The following is a 16214-nucleotide window of genomic DNA, read 5'->3' on the forward strand; positions in this document are numbered from 1 at the left end:
CTTATGGCCTTGCATATGTCATGCCCTGGAGTCCTCAGACAACAGAGAAGGAAGTGTCCCAGTGTACCCACAATACAGACCATCTGTGACCCAGTATTGACCGGTCACAGAATGGGAACAATAACATTATTGGCTGAAGCAGCCTGTGCCCTTAAAGGAGGTAAACAGACGTCAAGGTTTGTCCTGTATGTCACATCTTGGCGTCTATGATAATTATTTCCCTAACAGTTAGCTTCAGTTTTTCACACAGATTTAGAACAGTGGTAATACAACTGTTTAGTGGAAGTGTTTGAGTTGTCTTGGTGTACTATTTTGAATGGTACTGCCAGCCAATCATAACTGTTTTCTGGTGTACAAGCACAGTTTGGTTACAATCCTTCAGTTTGTGAGATAAGCAGCTGTAAAATCTCACACTGATAAACTGTGTTTCTGTTGAGTTATGTGTCACGAGGCACCGTTTAGTTTAATGTAATGCACCTCCTGAATTTATTCACACTATAAGTATTGATAAAATTAACAATCAAAAGTATTACCCCATTGTTGAAAAGTATTATTGACATTGAATTACAAAGGCAATGAATCTCTACTAAGCTGTGGAATTATAAAAATGTACCTAGTATCTGCCATTGAGTGTGATTGTTTTATTTACCCCTAACATCTGTTTATTTATCAATGGTGTCATTTAATATCTTTGTAATTTAATGTATTTGAGCTGAAATTAACAAAAATATATTGTACTTTATTGTAAGCTGTATCAATTACATTGAAATGTACCTGAGTGTGTCTTCATTGGATTACCCACATTGGTTGTGTAAGTATTACAGCCTCATAAGTGGAGAAGAAGACAACCTTAATATCAAGATATTTTCAAAGAATATGACATGTCATTGAGGACATTTATTCACACGGCCTTAAATACATGCCATGCTCCAAAATTCTCCTTAATGCCATAGAAGAGGTCTTTTCAACATATATATCCAAACAAAAGTGGAAAGCAGCTTTGGGAATATTGAAAGGATAAAAATCGTTATTTAAATATTTAATATTTGTAAGTATTTGAATATGGTAAAAGCAAGACTCAGACTATAGCCCTACCTGACAGACCAACCTAATGTTTAAGCCTTTATACAGGATGACATGATGACTGGATCCAGACCAGTGCTAATGTCTGGAAGAAATCCTCTGCGTCAGTGGCTAAAGACGCATCACTTGGTCTAAACCAAGCTAGATAAATCTTTCTGAGATTATTAACATTCAAATGAGCCTACTTGGTATTGTGTAGTAGTACACATACTCAGAGGGAAGTGGAACAGTCAAAAAACGGTTTTGCCTTGCCATTTAAACATGCAAAATGTGGCAGGGACACTGATGAAACTGTTATTTAGAAATAGGACACACAGGGACAAGGGTGCTTAAGCATTAATGATGCTGGTTGTGTCACTTTAATTGTACATTATCCATTTCCTGTAGAGAGAAGTGCTAACATACAATAAAGTTAGGGGGTGTGGAGTTTTTTCTAAATGTTGGGAACATTTCCAGGTTATTCAAATTCTAGCTATTTAGGTTAGTGTTTTTTTATGATTCACCGCCTTGTTAGAGGTTAACAGTGTCTGTGTTTTGACAGCTCAATGGGCCATTGTTTAACCTCACTTCCCCTCTGGAGGACACAATAATATTAATGATTGTCAGGGTAAAGTAATCAATTGACGCTCTGCACCATTTAAGTGGAAATAATTACATATATGAGCACCCTGGCCAGGTGGCGGTTTCATGCGAAAAGTTCGAGATAAATGTTGTTTCCATCTGCAGAATAACATGTGATTTCAGAATCAATTGAAAACACTTTACTTTGGGTAGGCCAACGTAAAATCAAGTCGTTGAGCAAAACTCAGTTTTCCCACAATTCCTGAATGCAGCATTTGCACGGCACAGCCGGGGACAGGACAACATGGCTGCTGCTGCTGCAGGCCGATACTTCGGAGAAGGTGGCAGAGCAACGAAAAGACAGAAAACTGAGGACGGAGGAATGACAACGGTGGGGCTCTGCCTTTGAACTTGATAGCTATTGTTTTATTTTAACAAAATGTGTTAGGTTCTGCTTTTCTGAGATATGAATATAGCATGACAAAGAAGCTGTCAGTGCTTATCAAGCAGCTAGCTATTAGGCAGAAGCTAGCCGGCTGTGTAGCAAACCAGTTCACTGTAACGCTGAGCTAAAACAACGCGTCATCGAATGTGCCTAAATAATATTGTATAGCCATATAGCGACACATAAATAATGCAATTGTCCGTACTCCTGCACCTTATTGATAAGTTGGGCAAATATAAATAGTACCGTTAAATGTCACACCCCTTAAACGTTCATGGTATGTTACCTCAATGTTAATAACGCTATTCTGCAGCACAGTACACGTTATTATTCAGGACTCACTGACTTGGGCTGCTATTTTCTAACTTGTTTTACCGGTCTGCTGCTGCTCCATCACCTGTCCAGCAGCGGTGGAAGTATTTTTGACCCCAGAAGCATCATGTTGTGTGTTTACAGGAGGGCTACGATGACCCCCATAAACCGCTGCCCTCCCTGGTGGTGCACATCAGGGGCCTGGTGGACGGCATCATGGAGTCTGACCTGGCGGAGGCCCTGCAGGAGTTTGGGGCCATCAGGTAATAACAGCACCTGTACTCTGGCTCTGACTACAGGAGTTTGGGATGATTAATACCTGATTCAAATCTCTATATTAGGGGTAGAACTCAATGTTCTACCCACATGATCTGGTAGTATGAGGGGTTTACAGATGCAGACCCATCTGTGCTCATCATGTATGATATTAAAAAGTCAATCTGAAATTGCTCCTCATGTGGGTGATGCAACCCAATATCAAAATCAGTTATGGTTGCAAATCTCCTGTAGGCTGGGCCTGCTGTAAACATGTGTATGCCTAACATGCTTTCACTGCATTCTTCAATGATATGTTTCTTGGTGCAGTTATTCAGATGTAATGTGTGAACAATCACGATAACCCATAAAAGCACTCTTTAGACACAAGTTGACTTCTTATCTGTGCTGACCACCAGGCTATAAGAGCTCTGTAAAGTGTTTTCACTTACAAATGTTTATAGCACATTCATCTGTTTACAGTCCACCTATTTATATATTATTACAATATACAGTATTTTATTCCACTGTACAGTAAATCATTTTACATTCTGTTTTATCTTATTTTACAAAGTTTACATATTCATTTTAATTGCACCATTGTGTCACTTTTATTATTTTCTGGCACTATTTTTTGTATTTTAATTGTTGCTAAGCTGTAGCTGTTTTGCATATGAAAATAAAACCTTTGAATCTTGTGCCATACTGGACACGAAGCATACCAATGAACTTTACATGTGAACTGCAAGTCAACAAACATATTCAACCTGTAATAATTGTTGTCATCGCTTTCCTATAACAAGGAATCTATACTTTCAATTATATGAAAAATGTACCTTAGTGGTGGTTAAAATTGAGCTAGTTATAGTCAAAGTCTGTGCAATAGCAATGTGACTCATACTTTAACCAATACATTTTCAGTGATCTAGTTTATAGGTTTTATAATCTTTCTCTTACGATATGTATTCACAGTTATGTGGTTATGATGCCGAAGAAGCGCCAGGCCCTGGTGGAGTATGAAGACACGAATGGCTCCTGCAATGCTGTTACGTACGCTGCAGAGAACCAGGTTTACATCGCGGGCCACCCCGCCTTCATCAACTACTCCACCAGCCAGAAGATCTCCCGGCCAGGAGACTCCGACGACACCCGGAGCGTCAACAACGTGCTGCTGCTCACCGTCATCAACCCCATCTACCCTATCACCACGGTAACTGCATTAATAAAAAGAGTATATTGTTCACATCATCATATAGTAGAAGGTGTGTTGCACTGTATACATGGACAGTATATATTATAACAAAAGCAGACAGGATTATTAATGAAATCACTGCATATAATAGGGTTTGCAATTAACATTGTAGTCAGTGTAAGTTAAGAGGTACTATGACCATCAAACAGTACATTCTTCTCCCACTGCTTTCATTGAACCTGATATTCCAACTAATGTAAAAACAGCATCAGCCTGATATACAAATGCAAATATTGTGTATCTTCACATTTAGTTTCCTTCATAAAGTATACTATACTAAAAATTGCAATAATCAAGTGTATTACTATATCTGGAGGTCGATATGAAAGTTTCTGTGTGTCTGCAGGATGTGCTCTACACCATCTGCAACAACTGTGGTCCTGTACAGAGGATCGTCATCTTCAGAAAGAATGGTGTTCAGGCCATGGTGGAATATCCTTTCTAAAATGTGTCTTGTTAATTGGACATATTCTTTTACATTTGGATGCACTATAATTGACAATATGTTGATGTTATATTGTACTTTGGCCCCTCAAATTCTATTATCAGACCTCACCTTAACTTTCTGCCTCCACATTTGATTCGGTCCAAAGCGCTCAGAGAGCCAAAGCCTCGCTGAACGGAGCAGACATCTACTCTGGCTGCTGCACTCTAAAGATTGAGTATGCCAAGGTAAGTGTACGGCCCTGTCCAAGCAACATGTGATGTTAGTGAGAAAATGCTAGGTTTGATTTTTGGTGATCCAATCCCATTCACAGCCAGCACGCCTTAACGTCTTCAAGAACGACCAGGACACGTGGGACTATACCAACCCCAACCTCAGTGGCCAAGGTAACGCAGTCCCCAACCTTCCCTCCCTCTTTTTCTTTCTCTTTTCCTCTCATTCCCCCGTTTGGGATGGTTAGGGTTCTCTGCCTCCGGGGGTATTGCCTCTGATCACAGATGAATGGTTCCTTCACCGTTTAGCATCTCGTTCACAGGCAGTATTCCTGTGATGCCTTCACTGTCTTCATGCATTTTCTCACCACACAGCAGGCTCAAAGTAAGGGCATGAGGAGCGACCTCAAGGGCAGCCAACCGTTACTACAGGTTCATGCATGCACCCGTCACAGTAGAACACATAGGTGCACTACTCTTCACAGGTTCACATTCCCCATAGAGCATGTCACAGCTACACAACCTCACACTCCTGCCGACTGCATAGACAATCACACCTGTTAGCATTCCTTCAAACATAGTGGAGATTTGATCATAGTTTTTATTAGACATTGCACTAGCAAGCTGATATGACTTGTGAGAGCACTTCTTTTGTTAAAGGTCCCATAAGCCACTTCTGCGATCTTATACAGATACCAGGCGTTTATCTATTCAATACGTATTTTTACAGGAGGATAGACCTTCATAATGGGAGGGGTGAGGGTAGTTGGATCATAAACACAATAATCAATGGCTTAAGTGTTTTGGTATGTTTTGCTTGCCAATATTAAATATGGAACAACAGATTGAAACGATAACATCCTTCCTGTCCTTTGAATGTAAAACTACATTAAAAACACACTTTATAGTGTAATCGACATTCTTCAGCTTTCAAATCTGTATTTTAAGTGTCAACACACTTCAGTTGTTATAAGACTTGTTGATTACCTTTAGCAAACACCAGGTCATGTTGACATAGGTTTCTAAGGCATTGTTTTTTCAAATGGGTTTGTTATTTACTGCTAAAATTGCATTGTATGCGTATACATCCACGAGAGAAGCTTTCTCTGCCACTTTAATGACCAAAATGCATAAAACAGCTAATGAGGTTTCAGGATTTGAGATGGAGCCGCAATTCATATCTGCCTTACATTGTGTGGTGAGCAATACTTGTTACCACTGAGGACATTGTTGATTGTCTTTGTTTTTGTTGGTAAATTGACGTAGGGGTTTTTCTTGTACACATCCCTGACTACAACATGTACATCTCCAGTGTTATACAGGTGTTTGACATTCTTGATATTCTAGAGTTTGTGCTGCCTTACAAACCCAAAGGTACTCCTTGTGTCCTCACTGTGCAACTCATTCAGGCTTTACCTCAGCCTCTAAGCAGACACAGCGCTTCCTACAGCTACAGAATAACAGCACCCACAGCCACAACTTACGTATATCCGCTCCGTGGCATACATCGGACACAGTGGGGCAACAAATACCGGAACACAACCTCAACTCACTACTTCCTTATTCCAAGTCCATCATCACCCCTATCTCCACCACCTGACATGGGAGACTATTTTACTTGTGGTGGTGTTCATTTCAGTTTGAGTGACAGAAATACTCCAAGCAAACAGACACGTCGCATATCCACCACAGACTGATAGATTGACAAGCATCCACCACCACCTCTTTACCAGTACAGCACATCTGCAGAGCCCTGAGGAGTCACAATACATTGATGATGAGGGCGGGAGTCACGTGTGGTGGCCCTTGGGATGAGCCTGCCATAACACAACCACAGGGGACCACAGAGGAGTTTCATACACACTAAGCCCAACCAGGGAACAGACGATACCACACACTTGGGCCGTAAACAAAAAAAGAGGCCACTCTCTTTCACAGACGCTAATACCGCTCGTCTCTCCCTCGCCGTGCCGAACACAACATGACCACACAACGAGCTGAATATCCAAGGCAACACACAGCTGAAACGCCACGTCAGCACACGGTCACGCAGATATTCCAGATGACTTATTGTCAAGCACTAGATGCCTTTTGACTTTGCAACAGGCTGACCGCTTTTAAACCACAAAAGCAAGCGTAACCCGATCATCCATTTTTACACGAGAAGAAACATCCACCAAGGGGGGGCCTACGAAGACACAAGCATCAAACACCTATCAAGCATACAAGCACAGATGCAAACAGATTCAAACCCTTTCCTAAAGCTTTCTACATGTATGGACTCTGGTGTTGTTTTCCCCCCTGTTCCTTCTTCCCCATTTCCCTCCTCTCTGTGATGTTCTTGTGTTGTTTCTGCGTTGTTTCATTTTCCCTTTTTTTTTTTGCACCGGCCTATAGTGATGCCTCTTCCGCCTCCCGAGTGATGCAGGTTTGGCTCAGTGTGTCTGCGGACAGACAGCCCATTCTCAAACGGTGCAAATGTCCTGCTTTGTGGTCAGAGCACGGTAAGCTGGAAATGAGCCTCTATAGCAACTTTCAAAACAAAACCGGCAGCAATCAAAACCAAGCATGGCTGTGTGGATGTACTTTTCTCTCTGGTGGTGGGGATGCAAGGAAGGAAGGGAAGGAGGAAGAAAAGACTGAAGAGGGAGAATGAGTTGAGTCAAGAGGTTGGCGGGTAGCATCGTTGCTGAAGACTGCCCCCTACCTGCCCACTGTGTCCCATGCTCCGTGTGTGGTGCTGTAAGTACTCCACAAATGAATGCATAAACTGACTTAATGGTTCAAAGTTATTGGAGAAAACACAAATGTGAACTTTATACTGAAATGAGGAGTCAGACCCTATTTTCCAATTGTTGTTATTAAGATTTCAATCTAAATAAAGCACATAGCAGAATTGTTTTTCTCGCTCAATCACTAGTTACATTTATCAGAGTCAAGGGGGTTCTGACCATATGGCGTACCTTGACAAATCCTTGTGGCCTGCCACATTGGTGGAGCGTCTAAAAGTCCATTAACTGACTCCCTATCCACCCTGTCCGTCTGTGTACCGGGGGAGGGTCTGTCTTTCGGGAGCGTTTGGTATCGTCACTTGTTTACATTGGCTCACATTTGCTCCACCATTGCCTGCTCCGAGGCTACTGTGGCAGCTGAAACGGATGGAAAGAGTTCAGAGCGCCACAAGCCCTGTGAGATGATGTGGTTCACTCTCAGACTTTCATTAATTTGGTTCAATAACATTTGGAAAATCTAGGAGCCAAGTCTTTACTTTGGGAGTTATCCTTTCTGTTACACCATGTCATCTAGTCAAAACTGATGATGATGATGATGATGATGATGATGATGATGATGATGACTATTCATTTAGGATGTTATGCGTCTCTCATATCCTTGTTTGTAATGCCTGTAGAGAGTTAATAAAACGTGCTCATATCACTGACACATATTTGCCTCTCTGATCTTCCACCAGAATGTTTGTAATATGGGATATGATATGATGTTTATACACATTTCTACTTTTTAATGTTTATTTGGATTTGACGTGTGTGTATGTGTACCTGCACAGATGCTGATGGGGAAGGCAATTGGAACAATTCACAAGGTGTGTGTGGTTGTCCTGGGATAGCTAATAAGAGGTCTTTTATAAAACTTAATTGAAAGCTATTTTTCAAAATCACTGCTAAAAAGAAATCTCCATTATGTCACGTATTAACACTTAACATGTCAGGCCCCTCTGTTGCATGTCAATCACATCCTTGCCCCTTAGTACACATTAGGTGAGGAACCTGTTGATAGGCAACTGTTATTTTACCATTTTAGATCCCAATGCCAATCCCAACAAACGCCAGAGGCAGCCCGCTCTTCTGGGAGACCACCCACCGGATTACGGTAAATATCCCATAGACGTTTATAAGGAAAGGATCACATTCCAATACTGTATCTGTGCCTTAAATATGTTTTCTCTGGTTAAGGTGGCCCTCAAGGAGGTTATCATGGCTACAGTGAAGACAACTACGGGCCCCCTCCTCCCCACCGCATGGGGCCAGGTATGGGTGGGCGTGGCAGGGGTAGCCAACGCTACGGCCCTGGATATGGACCCCCTCCCCCTGAGTACGGGCCTCATGCTGACTCACCAGTTCTAATGGTTTACGGCCTTGAGCCGTCCAAGGTCAATGCCGACAAGGTCTTCAACATCTTCTGTCTCTATGGCAACGTAGAGAGGGTGAGTGACGTGATGCTGACGGAACACCATTGGAACTGAAATAATTAACGTCAACCAGGGGCCGAATGTTCAGTTTAATGTTAAGTGTCAGAAAAAGAAACAGCAAAAATGAATTGATTGTTCTACCTTCAGATTAAGTTCATGAAGAGTAAGCCCGGAGCAGCAATGGTGGAGATGGGAGACTGTTACTCTGTGGACAGGGCCATCACCCACCTGAACAACAACTTCCTATTCGGAGAGAAACTCAACGTATGGTAAGAGCAACTGTCCAAACTATTACAAACATTACAATTCACATCTTGTATTTTAAAAAAAAAGGGGTGATGTACAACCTCGGTCTCTCTTTCCTTGGCAGTGTGTCAAAGCAGCAGGCCATTGTGCCGGGACAGTGCTACCAGTTAGAGGACAACAGCAGCAGCTTCAAAGATTTCCACGGATCCCGCAACAATCGCTTTACCTCCTCAGAGCAGGCGGCAAAGAACCGAATCCAGCACCCGAGCAACGTCCTGCACTTCTTTAACGCACAGCCCGACATCACTGCAGAGATCTTCAACCAGGTAGAGAACCACCAGGGTTTTATCTGGAAGTGTAGATTTGGCTTTTCACACATCGCCTCAAACTTCCACTAAGACCTCTGTTCTCTTTAGGTCTGCGATGAACTAGGAATTAAGTGCGCCACAAGTGTGAAGCTTTTCACCGGAAAGAGTGAGTATTATAAGTTCCACCATGCCCTGTAGTATATTGTGATTTTTTTTGCTAATCATTTTTTATATATATTTGAAAAAGGTAAAGTAATAAGTGCTAGTAGATGTGTGTAAATACAGAAAAACAAAAGATTTCTAAACTAACCGTACAGGGAACTGTTAGTGTATAGCAAACCCCATCTTACTTATACAGATCTGTTACAGTTTTAGTTTAAAGCATTAATACGATATAGACTGTATTTATAAAGATTAACATGCAGTGTTTTCTATTACACTAATCTAATTTAAGCATTTTGTGAACAAAGGTGAGCGAAGTTCCTCTGGCCTTTTGGAGTGGGAATCCATCAACGATGCCATGGAAGCCCTAGCTATGATTAACCATTTCCAGATGAAAAACCCTAGTAAGTTCTTATTTTGTTACATAGATATACAAAGATGTTTTAATAAAAGCTGGTCATGTAGACTTATGATGTATTTAACATTTTATAGCCTTTACATTTACCTTTTTTTTGCTTTCTTTTTTCTTCCAGGTGGGCCTTACCCTTACACACTGAAGCTGTGTTTCTCGACCACACACCATGCCAACTAAATACTCTCCCCTCTTACTATTTGTACAATTTGTGTCTTTGCATATAGTTTACCACAGTTCTGGTTTCACCTCCCATTCAAACGTTCAATCAGTATTGACAAAAACTAGAACTGATGTGCTTTAGAACATGTTATTTAAACCATGTTTTATATGATTTATTTACATTTTTTCAATTTATTTTGTACTTTCACAACACTAGTTTTTAATAACCCCTCACTACCCTGAAACATACATTTAAATGGGGACAATTTCTTTTTAAATCAAGTGAAGAGTAACCCTAGTGTGAATGCTGATATAACCTTAGTTCACATTTCAGATTGTTTGTATCTTTCATCATTTGTTCACTCTCGACTGGTTAACATCAACTCACAGGGATATCAGAATGCATTGCTTGAGAGCACACTGACATCTGTGTACTGAAGTGGTCAGGTGCCTTCCATATTTTAATACCTGGAGTAGAAGAGTATCACTATGAAGATTAAAGGATGGGAGATATGAAAGAGTTGGTCATCTGTTTAGTTACTGTCAAGATTTTAATGTCAAGTTGTCATTTTTTGTAATTAATTCTGGAAATATGACTTAGTCTGGAAATACTGAATTGACTTACTAATGATCTGTTTCAGTTTACCACATACCATCTATACACAGGCTTTGAAGCTAATTTACACTGCATTATTCTCAGTATTAGGGTTTAGTTTCACAAGTGGAAGATATGAATTAAAGCTAGAAAAAGAATTGCCCTAAATAGACCTATTCACCTAAAGTATTTAGTAAAAAGCATGTTAGTAGCAGCACATCCAAAATAATCCCCTTATATGAGAGCCTATTTTTTACTAACCACATTATATTTTAAGGGGCCCTATTATGATCTTTTTCAGGTTCAGGTTGTATCTTCTTGGGCCTCTACTGTGACATGTTTCTGTGCTTTAATGTTCAAAAAGGTCTTTATTTATCTGCTCTGATTGGTTATCTGGCCACCTTTTTGTGAATGGTGAAGAGACGTGTCAGAAATGTCCCGCTCCTTAGCCTATCAGGTACAATGTGTTGAAGCGCTAGCCAATATGGCAAGTGTTACATAGAGAAGTTACATAAGGAAGTAAACAAAGGAGTCCAATAAAGGCTTTTCAGAGAGTGTGTGGGAGAGAAACTCCATCTGAAGGGAACACATTCATTGTAGCCTTTGCAGACCATTTACATGCACACAAACCTGTACAACAATACAGGAAAGGGGAAAGCGAGAAGACATCAAAGTGACCATTTATTGTTCAGTTGCTTTTGTTTGGATTATTTGTTTGCTGCTTGCATACATTTATGGTGTTTGTGTAACATTACGTTTCCCCATTTCGTTTTTTTAAGGGGGATTTATTGTTTGGGAAAATGTAAATGTTCCTGCCCAATTTAAAATGTTAAATCAAATACACAAACGTGTATCTCAGGAATAGGAAGTGCTATAACCGAGCTATCATTTAAAAGCCGATTCCAGCAACTCCGATAGGTCAGTAAATACAAAGTTGAATTCCCCTCCTACCTGTTTACAATAACCTGTCTCATTAAGCCGCTGTGTAAACCTTCAGTTGTTCCTACTGCATTTGATCATGAAATACAAGGCACAATAATGTGTCGTCAGGAAAGAACTACAACTCCCAAAGTGCCCTGGGCCACAGCCGCGTAGGTGTTTCCGGTGTCTTATAACATTTTACTTCCTTCCACACAGACCGACACGAACAAATCGAGAAAGAAGACGTCGCTAACTTTAAAATACCGTCGCTAACGGTGGTGTTTTGATCTGGTAGTTCGTAACATTTCCACTCTAAAAAATGCGCCATGTGGCGAGTGTTGTGTAAGAAGTGAATCATTGTTAAGAAACGTAGATTGTAACGTGTAGGCCTCCGAAGAAAGTTTGGTCGAGGGCCTGTAAACAACATGTCCTCCGCCTCGCAGCCTTCCTCCAGACGGCAATGGTGCTACCTCTGCGACCTGCCGAAGATGCCCTGGGCCATGCTGTGGGAGTTCAGCGAGGCTGTGTGCCGGGGATGTGTTAACTACGACGGGGCAGACAGGATAGAGCTCCTCATTGAGACTGCCAGGCAGCTGAAGAGCACACACGGAGTTTTAGACGGCAGGTCCCCCGGTCCCCAGCAGGGTAAACCCAGCTCGGTCGGGCCCCTTGATGCAGGGCGGCAGCATGGAGAGCGTATAGAAAGGGGGAGGGGTGAGTACGGGGTGTCTTCTCGTCTCCCAAATGGCCTGCACAGAGCTGACGATGTGGGCTCGGAGGGCAGCAGACAGAGCCCGAACACCCGCCGGGCTATAGTCGGGGCAGTTCCTAGTCTTCATGGAGCAATATCTCATGCTTTGATAGCTCAGGGGTTAGTAGCAGCCCCTCATGGGCTTCTGACCCCCTTATCAGGCTCCAGGGCTGGGGGCACACCAATTGCAGCTGGCCCTATTATGGGAGACGGTGGCAGAAGGCAGGTTGTGTCCCTGGGTGTGGGAGCTAGCACCTCAGCTCTGGTGGGTATAGATCCTGCAGTGTGGAGGAACAATGAGGTGATGGCAGAACTGAATGAGGTGGCTCGCAGCCGGGTTGAAGGCTGGCCAAATCGCCCCAAAGCAGTCAGGGATGTTCTTGTAGCTCTCAGCAGCTGTGTCCCCTTTAATGTGCGCTTCAGGAAAGACCATAATCTGATGGGTCGTGTTCTGGCCTTTGATGCCAGCACAACTCCAGAGTTTGAGCTGAAGGTGTTTGTGGAGTACCCAGCTGGCTCTGGAATGATCTTCTCAGGAGTCCCTGACCTGGTCAGGCAGATGTTCCGTGACTCAGCCAAAGATGCAGGTAAAGCGGTGAACTCTGGGCTACGCTATGTGGAATACGAGAAGCGGCAAGGCACTGGAGACTGGCGTGGGTTGTCTGAGCTGTTGAATGATGGTGTGCGAATGTTTAAAGAGCCCCCCATTCCAGAGGTCCTGCCACAGCCAGATGCAGGTTTGCCTATGGCAGCAGCTGGACGCCCTGCAGCAGCAAAGAACACCACCCGGCGTCGCAAGGCTTCTCCGGGCTCTGAGAACGGAGAGAGCGAAGGCAGGCCTGATCACCCGGCGAGAGAGCCCTGGCCACGAGGTGCTTACTCAGGCATGGAGCCTCTTCCTGGCATGGCTGCCCCTCAGGAGGGTCCACCCCGTCTACACAGCCAGCCCTCACCCATCTCAGCGCTCATGGGAGTCGCAGACAGCCTGAGCTCCAGTCAGATGGCCAGAGATAGCCCCAGCATGTCCACAGCCCATTCCTCCTCAGCTGGGCGTCCCACCAGCAGCAGCCCATCAACTTCCTCCACCTCGGTCTCCCAGGCAGCCTTGGGTCAGGGGTTGAGTGTGGGGGGGCCGAGCACCAACGCCAGTGCTGGTGAGTCTACGAGCAGCTCTCAGGGCACCCTGCTGTGCTGCACCCTCTGCAGAGAGCGCCTGGAGGACACTCACTTCGTCCAGTGTCCGTCTGTCCCGCACCACAAGTTCTGCTTCCCCTGTACCAGAGGATTCATCCGCAGCCAGGGTCAGGGTGGGGAGGTGTACTGCCCCAGCGGAGAGCGCTGTCCCCTGGCTGGTTCCTCGGTGCCTTGGGCCTTCATGCAGGGAGAGATCTCCACCATCCTGGCCGGAGACGGAGACGTGACAGTAAAGAAGGAGAGCGACCCTTGACGTCTCCATCCTCTTGTGGTGAATGGTAAGCGGAAGAAGAAAAAGGTTTTCTTTGTAAATCATGGTCAAATATCTTTATTTGATCAGTTAACACCACAGGGATGAAGACAATACATTGAATAACACAAATCTAAACTCCACAATAATAACCTTTCAGGTCATCTTTGAGTCCTTATGCCCTCTTAGTTTTATCAGCATAATAGTTCAAGGGGACGTCATCTTCTAAACACAACAGAGCACACAAAGGGGAGGAGAGTCCATTCACAGAAGTGAGGTCAGATTGTAGCTTTTTACAAAAGATTGTTCTGTATGACATCTGTGAAAAGAGTCACTCAAATATATCTTAAAACACACAGATGAATAACGCTTATTGCAACATCTCATCACAGTGCTTTGTGTTATACAAGATTCTCAGTTGGCAGCTCGAGTAACAGGGACATTAACATTGCATATATTTGTTTAACCTTTTCAAGAAACACGAGTAGTAACTTTGACTCGGCTTGTAACTGACATCCACAACCCGTCACTGACAGATATGCATTTGTTCTCTTCTGCAGTTTGTGAAGCAGAAACACTTTGCATGTTATTTATTTAGAAATGTAGAACCCATGGATTTAGCACATGATCACCTCTTTACTATTAAGACATACATCTAAGGAGTAGCCTGCCATGGTGTCGAGATACATCAATAGTTTGAAGCTGATTTAGAGATCATATTAAAGCAGGGAAATCTCAAATATACATGACACGACGGTAGGAAACCCCATTTCTGCACCAACTGAAATGTAAGACTTTTATCACGTCGTTTTGTCCCTTCCAGCTATAACTGACAATCATCTCTGTGATGCGAGTATTCAATCATGTGACCTAGACGAGCAGCAGGAAGTTGTTGGATGAATGAACCTTTTTGTTTCTAAATTGAACGTTAAAAAGAGTCCATGCTCAGGATTCTGATGGTGCTGACTGGAACTCCACACACAAGAATGGAGCAGTGCTCATTTACACTTCAGAGATGCATAATGTCTAATCAAATATTCGCAATTTTTGTATATAAATTGTTAGATTATTTAGAATATTTATTGACATGTTTGACCTCCTAGCTGTATGTCGGTAATTTCACTAATGTATTGTGAATAACGTGACCTGGATCCAGATTAGCAGCAGGACATTGACGGAGGGTTAAACCAATGTTTTATTTAATTTGTTGCTAAATTGAACTGTACTATAATCTTCTTACAGTGTAGCTAGCAGCAGTGACGGTGAAACTGCAGTTGTGATGTCGACTGAACTCCACCCTCAAGGACTGAGCAGCCTGATTTGAAAAAGACCAGAAAGCTGTCCAGTGTTGCCCTACTGTTTATTAACACACCTTCTTTCTTCCTTTTCCACAGTGGATCAAACACTTTGAAAGCACTTCCCTATAATCTCAAGCAGAGGGCCACTGTGGCTGCAGCTCATCGTGTGTGCCTCTGAGAACAGAAGAACAGCTACACACACTGTTAACTAAGGACACACCGAGACTCACTGATGAGGAGAGGGGCGTGTCCTCTGTCAGGACTCGTCACAGCTGGATCCTGACCAAACCTCTCCTCTCCATCAGGCCTCGCCTTCATTACATTACATGACACTTGTTAGACGCTTTTATCCAAAGCGACTTACATACTCAATACTGTGGGCGATCCTCACAGGAGCAATTTGGGGTGAGGTGTCTTCAGGGACACAACGACATGCTGACTGCAGTGGGGTTTGAACCTGTGACCCCCTGAACCCAACACCAGCGCACTATTCCACTGCGCCACACGACTCCCACGCCTTCAGAGCCCAGGATAGAAAGCACACGCTTGTTTTAGGAATGACAATCTATTTGGTCTTTCATTTGTGTTACTGTTATACAAGTTGCATACTGTCCTAAACATATGGGTGGCAGCGATATTGACAGATTGGACATTTTCAAAAAAACAAATGAATGTTCAAACTGGCAAAACCATTGGGTCCTTAAAGCCAAGGATTGAAAAAATGTAATCTCACATCATGTCTCTTAGGTATTCTCCTTCTATTGTATGTCAACAATGTGAATTTACTTTCAATATGGCTATGTAATTTCTATTTTTGATACAATACAAATTTATATGCATTTGTTTATAGTGATAAGAAGACCAAAGATGGCTTCCTGCTCAATGTAATTTTATTGTATTGTAGCTGTATATGCTGTACTCACTGATAACCTTGGCATTGGTCACTAATTTGTTCATCTATCACAGAGGTAAGCTTGTTTTGTCTATTTACTTTTAGAATGAAATGTATGTTAAGATAATTAGCACCACAATCTTCAATGGTTTAACCACATACTCGTGATGTTAACAGGTCAATTCTACAATAAATTACAAAATAGTCATCGGTCATAGCTGGCTTATTCTTTGAGGCTCAGATTGGCAGAA

At 42.7% G+C, this 16214-nt stretch overlaps 2 protein-coding genes across 2 annotated transcripts; both read left to right on the top strand.

Moving 5' to 3' along the window:
* Positions 1-1930: 1930 nt before the first annotated feature.
* Positions 1931-10580, top strand: hnrnpl (heterogeneous nuclear ribonucleoprotein L). The gene is made up of 14 exons (XM_034226567.1): positions 1931-2035; positions 2546-2664; positions 3629-3866; positions 4255-4340; positions 4484-4580; positions 4667-4739; positions 8131-8166; positions 8385-8453; positions 8537-8787; positions 8920-9041; positions 9143-9344; positions 9435-9492; positions 9797-9892; positions 10022-10580. The coding sequence occupies exons 1-14, from the start codon at positions 1949-1951 to the stop codon at positions 10078-10080; spliced, it is 1593 nt and encodes a 530-aa protein (XP_034082458.1). The 5' UTR covers positions 1931-1948; the 3' UTR covers positions 10081-10580.
* Positions 10581-11754: 1174 nt separating this feature from the next.
* On the top strand, positions 11755-16173 carry LOC117552891 (interferon regulatory factor 2-binding protein 1-like). Its single transcript, XM_034226565.1, has 2 exons — positions 11755-13801; positions 15168-16173. Exon 1 carries the CDS (start codon positions 12004-12006, stop codon positions 13774-13776), a length of 1773 nt encoding a protein of 590 aa, XP_034082456.1. The 5' UTR covers positions 11755-12003; the 3' UTR covers positions 13777-13801; positions 15168-16173.
* The last annotated feature ends 41 nt before the right edge of the window (positions 16174-16214 follow it).

The sequence above is a fragment of the Gymnodraco acuticeps genome, unplaced genomic scaffold (genome assembly GCF_902827175.1).
Source record: "Gymnodraco acuticeps unplaced genomic scaffold, fGymAcu1.1, whole genome shotgun sequence".
NCBI lineage: Eukaryota > Metazoa > Chordata > Actinopteri > Perciformes > Bathydraconidae > Gymnodraco > Gymnodraco acuticeps.